Source organism: Fulmarus glacialis, unplaced genomic scaffold, assembly GCF_000690835.1.
Source record: "Fulmarus glacialis isolate BGI_N327 unplaced genomic scaffold, ASM69083v1 scaffold49161, whole genome shotgun sequence".
Classification (NCBI taxonomy): domain Eukaryota; kingdom Metazoa; phylum Chordata; class Aves; order Procellariiformes; family Procellariidae; genus Fulmarus; species Fulmarus glacialis.
Genome location: NW_009195597.1, coordinates 1 through 6328, shown reverse-complemented (window position 1 = coordinate 6328; position 6328 = coordinate 1). Strand labels below are relative to the sequence as shown.

Below are 6328 nucleotides of genomic sequence, written 5' to 3'. Positions count from 1 at the left end.
CGTCCAGCCAGGGTCAACCCACCACAGCTTTTGTAATTATCTTCTCAAGAGCTTAGGAATTTGGCTACTCTAAATGACAGCAAAATAATAATAAATAATAATAATATAAATGAATATAATGCTACGATCTAAATATGCCTCACAAATAAATTGATACTAAAAAAATATGTGGTCAATTCTGTCAGCCATTAAATTGCAGTCACCTCTAACATGAATATGTAAGCAATTTAATCTTGTGCAAACACAAATTAACATGGAAAGGAGAGTACTCTATCTAAGTGAAACAACAGGGAGAAAACAGTTATCTGCAATGGAATTTGGCATGGACGTGAACATTAATACCCCAGGCTCTTTTATGATAACAAAAGGTCTGCCACCCAGTTTTCCATCAAGTTTAAAATAAGGTGCTTTTATGCCTGATAAAACTGTGCTGAGACATTACTTCACCAGTCTCTAAAGGAAGAGAATTACCAGTTCCACTTGGTGACAGCAATGTTTTCTAAGCCTGTATGTTGGCCTGCAGGACACGTGCTCATCTATGGAGCCGCATCGCTGAAGCACAGGACTTAGATTCAGCTAAAAGTTAAAGCACATGCTTTTTCCACAACAGTTAAACCCAGACTCCTCACTGACTTGTGCACGCTGAAGCACATCATTATAAGATATCTCAAGTGAATACAGGGAAGACAAAAAACAAAGCTGGAGAAACTGGTACTGAATGAAAGACAACTTGAACTAAACATCCTAGATCTGATACAATCTACTCCTGTTCTGACCCAGATCTTGAAGCTACCTAGTGAATGACCATCCACCTTCAGTGGGTGCGGGGTAACCAGTTTTCTTTCATCTGTGACATTCAGCCAACTGACCAGGAGACCAGAGCACACCAGCACAGAGCTGGAATACTGTATCCAGTTTAGGGCTCCTCAGTACAAAAAAAACCCCACAACACTGACATGCTGGAGTGAGCCCAGCAGAGGAACATCAAGTTGTGTGGAGCGGGACAACATGATATTCAAGGAGAGGCTGAGAGAACTGGGCCTGTTCAGTCTTAAACAGAGAAGATAAAGGGGAGACCTTTCTGCTGTCTACATCTACCCGATCAGAGGACACCAGAGAAAACGGGGCCAGAGCCTTCTTGGAGGAGCCTGGCAATAGGACAAGAAACGAAGACCAGAAGGTGGAACATGGGAAATTCTGATTATATATGAGGAATTTTTTTTTTTTTTTTTTTTACCATGACAGTGGTCAAATATTGGAACAAATCGCCCAGAGAGATGGCGGAATCTCCACCCCTGGAAGCGTTCAAGGCGAGACTGGCCAGAGCCCTAAGGAACCCGTTTTGAGCAGGGGTTGGACTGGATGACCTATGGATGTTCCTTTCAGCGTGGCAAGGTACAGAGCAAAGAAATAAAGCATGGGAGAAACTGAAGATCCATGTGTCTTTCACTATTAACATCACAGAGACAATCTGGAGATTGGTTGAGACATGTGGCTGCTGTGCATCAGTGAGGTAAAGCTCAGTCAAGCAAGACAGATAAGGGGAAAGTTACAGGGTGTGCAGCTAGGGAGTCATTCACTACAACTGTAGGTACACATGTACACATCTGCAACTGTTTGAGTCATTCTGTAACTCACTATCCGGAAGTAATGTTTTCTACTATTTTGATTTGAGTAGAAGTTTTCAGTTTACTGGTCTGGCCTGATCTATATTCCTCACACTTTCATTAGCTCTCAACTACCACAAGAATAAGGTTTCCACAGGCAAAAAGTCCTCAGAACCTAGGAGGCTCCAGCTAACAGTGAACCATCCACTGCAGTCCAGGGATTCTCCACTTGCTACACTACCTTTGTATAAACCTTTACTGGAGATAAGGACCAAGACATAGAATTTAAGGTGCTTCATAACCTGGATTGTCTAGAAAACACCTAAAGCTTCACAACAAAGACTACATCTGTGCTCCTGCCTACATTCATAGTTCATTTCTACTCTAGTGTGAAACACCAAGCCTCCTTAGAAGCCAAAGCAAAGATTGAGAATTAACTTCCCAGCAACTTAAAATCACGATAAACTTGGACCTAAACACAAAACACGTTTCTTTGACCCTGCCTTCTCTAACATAAATACATAGCAGCACTGCATTATTAAAAAAGCAACAAAACCAAACATGCAGAGCAATAACATGAAAACTCTTTCAAAGCAAAACTTCACCACATTTTTCTCCATCTGGGAAGAAAATGGGAGAACAAACAAACGCATGGTGAATGTTAGCCAGCTTGCCAAACACATGATTAGAATAAGCTGAAATGCTGTGCGATAAGAATGGTTTAAGCAGCTCTATAGAATAGAGAGATGGCAAGTCTTTACTTCTCTCTCTGCTTGGCCCAGAGGCTATTATCTAGATTATCACTTAAAAGAGGCTTAATGCTTGGGGAAAAATTTGCTGACTTGCCAGTTTGCCTTAAAGTGTCCTCAGGTCCATTCACCTGGTAGAGAAACCTCAAACATCTTGTGCAGGCAAACGTAGCATGCTGGGCAGAGCCTGAAAACTTCCTCCTGTCAAAATAACCTGCTCTGGCAGGATGGGACCTGCCAGTTAAAGTGTGGTATAACCAGTGTGTTAAAAATTCACTTTGTGACCCCTAAGCAAATTATTTGACCTCTCTGCTTCAGTTCCCTGCTGTAACGAGAGAACAGTATTACTTGCCTCTCATTCTCTGCTCAGTTTATGAAGATCAGTAATTAATGTTTGATAACGGTAAATGCCAGGAGACATGCTAGACTTTACACGTTCAGAAAAGGAAGTGCCAAATGCTTCATAGCCCTATTTTTTTTTCATATGAAATAATAAACTAGCTGGCTGTGCTTCCGGACACATGTTATGGAAGCATATTTATTTCTTGTGTACATCTTGGACTATGTCACTCCACACTGTAAACAGGAAAAAGGAGCTGTGGCAGCTTACCTGCAGTTTCGATGCAAGGGTATGAAGGAGGAGGTTTCTGCCATCTCCCATTTGCATCTTTCATATGAGATCTGTCTGAAGCAAATGTCTTCAAGTACATATCTGCTCGAATCATTCTGATTTTCCTAAATAATAATGCAAAATTCTATCAAAAGATGCATGTATACAACACTGCATTAGTCACTCAGAACAAGAGCCCTTTCCCCCCATCAAGGAGCATTAATTTCATTAAATACATAAATTAGCAACATTGCGCCAAGCAGTTAACTAGTTAACAAGAAACTACAGTAGGAAAGAAAAGGGCTTTTGAGGATTAAGGTAAAGAGCTTTAGAAAAATAACACAGTGCATTTATTTTACTGGACTATGGCAAAAAGCCTCTGTCACTATGTATCCACAAAGAGTACTTCAACTTTGATTTCATGAAGAACATTCATGGTCTTTATATTTTATGTCATCACCTGTGAAATTCTGGATGAAGGCTGTCATCCAACCTAAAGGCCTCCACACTGTACACGTCAAAAGGACAGGGAAACGGCAACACTGTGTCAAGATCATAAATGAAGTTCTGCTCCCCGCTGGGAACATGAAGTAGAATAACGTGGTAGTCCTGGGAGGAAGGGTAATTGCCATTAGTTAAACAGCTGTTAATGAGAAACTGGCAAAGGGAGTGAAAAAAAAAAAATGCTTCCTAAAAGCAGAAGCTACAGATCCTTTTTTTAAATCCTGCTTTCTGCCCTTGAAGTATTAAGCCTGTAACATTTCTGGCACCAGGAGAGAGATTTCCTAATGCCTGTCTCGCCCACCGTGCCTTTCAAGAAACCTTGGTATTCTCCCCATTCCTTTGCAGCCTGCTTTGATTTAAGCCTGGACAGCTAAACTAAAGTCTATGCTACTCCTAAGAAAATAGCAAATCTCTTTCCTGTCCCACACCAAAACACAAAAATTGAGTGGGATAAGCATTTTTGTCTTAGACCCAGTCCTAAATAAAAAGCTCACAACAATATATCATGATAGCTTAACATTAAAATTATCTAGTGATCTCTTCTAATAGAGATGTTGTATCTGTTGCAGTAACACAGAATTTGAGTGCCGAGAGTTTAGCTGCCAGAAGCAGCTGAAAAAACAGCATGCAACTGCAACAGCAGCAAGGGCTCAGATCAAGAGGAACGTAGGAGTAAGACGAATTCCTCTAGTAGCTCTTGAAGCTGGGAAAAAACACGTATGGGTACTATATCACACTTTTTCATGGTAACTATTTTGTCTTGACACTTGGGTTCTGAGGTGCAGTTTTACTTCTTAACTTGTAAGAAACAGGTGTGGTGGAGGTTTGGAGAAATTGGAGTTACTTATGTTAGGTGTCAGGTACGTACACTGTTGTTTTCCAAAATTAAATTGAAGGTAGCTGTTAACAGCTTACTAAAGCTTACATTAAATCCACTCACAGAAAGTTTGAAGCACTGTCTTTTGACACTTTCAATATTAAACAATCCTAACCACAAAGGGATTGGAATGAAAAAGATCTTAGGCAAGCTATTTTGCCAGACCAATATACACATACAACTTATGCAACAATATTTAGAAGAATCCATTACAGAGTGTAAGAAAAATTAACTACAAGCTTTATATATCCTATGATCCACTGAAACATCAAAGTTAAAACACCTTTTGATCCAGGAGTTTTTAATCAGAAATCCACATTCTGCAGTGGCCTTTCCCGACTCTCCTATTCCTTCTTAGATCATCTTCATAACACTTGGATCTCTTTTTAAACTTTTTTTATACTATAAATATACTCACATTTTGGGAGACAATGAATGATTCAGAAATCACAGAACTTCAGGAGTTTGCAGATTATTTTGCAGAATTTCAGAAACAGAAATTGCCACATGAAATAAGAGTTTTTTCCATGCCAGATAACGGAAAGAACTCTGTAATGATACGTATTTGAAAGGAATTCTGTAGTGGCAATTACTGAATTACATTCATTGATCAAATGACACTCCAAAACCACCATTTATGGGTCAGTTTAATTGCTGACACCTGAATACACATAATGCTTATATTTTTCTATCCTCTGTATGGCCTACATGGGTATTTTCACACATCTACTTCTTACAAGACATCTGCTTAAAATTCTACAAAGCTTGTAGCCTCAACAATATCCAGATAATAATTCTCACAAATCTGTTATGTACTCTTACCAATGTTAAGGTTTGTCACATGTAGATTTTACTGGCTGTCTTGCTGTTAATTTACTATGAATAGTAAAAAGGACCACCAGATTTAGGCTCTTTAAAAATCTGTTGTAAAAGAATAATAAATATTAATATGAAACTACAGAATGGTTGAGGTTGCAAGGGACCTCTGGAGGTCATTTGGTCCAACCCCTCTGCTCAAGCAGGGAGCCAGCTGACCAGAACCATGTCCAGACAGCTTCTAAGTATCTCCAAGGATGGAGACACCACAATCTCTCTGGGCAACCTGCTCCAGTGCGCCGTCTCCCTCACAGCAAAAAAGTGTTTCCTGGTGTTCAGATGGAACAGTTTGCTACAATAAAGATGGCTGACACTGCCCATGTCTGACTCTGCAGATAACAACTACAGAAGCACACACTCGAAATTATGAGAGCGAGAACAGACTGCCTTACCCAGACAACAGGCTCATCGCCATGTCCTGATTTCTGCTTCCAGAGTGGAATCTGAAAGTTTTAAGTGAATAAATCTGAAGTTAATAAAACCTTTCAGATTAATACAGATTAATTTTGGGTTAATTTGTTAGTTCTTTGCTAACCTATGCACTTCATCAGCTTACAACTGTGCTGCAGTCAAAAAATTTTCTCTAGTTTCTATCTTTCAGGAGCATGAAGTTGGAGATGCTATTCTGGACCACATAATATAATTATTCTCTTAAACTGACAGATTGCAGTGAACAATTCCCCCACAGCTCACAGGGACATCATGCCTCTTCCCATGGTCCTGAATGCATCAGATAACTAAGAGATCTTACATGGTATGGTTTGCACGCCTCTGAGCCAAAATGAGCTACAAGAGGGTTTTGGACCACATCTCACTTACAGGTTGGGCTGCGGTCTAAAGGCCTGGGCCCACGACTCGCCTACCCTGGGCTGTGGTTAAAACGCCCGGGCCCACGTCTCACCTATGCTGGGCTGCGGTCTAAAGGCCTGAATCTCTCCATAGCTGCATTCAGACCACATCTCATCGACTCACCATCCTCCTATCATTGGATATGAAAACAGCATAAAATTCTTCTAAAGGGTATTGATCCTGACTCCTGATGTAGTCACAGAGCTTCCAAACGTTTTCTTCACTATAAAAAAAAAAAAAAAAAAATTGATAATTT

General features: G+C 40.2%; 1 protein-coding gene across 1 annotated transcript; it reads right to left on the bottom strand.

Annotated features, from left to right (window-relative positions):
• Window positions 1–1237: 1237 nt before the first annotated feature.
• On the bottom strand, window positions 1238–6297 carry WDYHV1 (WDYHV motif containing 1; the record flags this gene model as incomplete). The annotated part of the gene is made up of 5 exons (XM_009588132.1): window positions 1238–1287; window positions 2967–3091; window positions 3427–3575; window positions 5616–5666; window positions 6196–6297. Coding segments are annotated over 5 exons (477 nt in total), but the record flags the coding sequence as incomplete, so codon positions are not given.
• Between the last annotated feature and the right edge of the window lie 31 nt (window positions 6298–6328).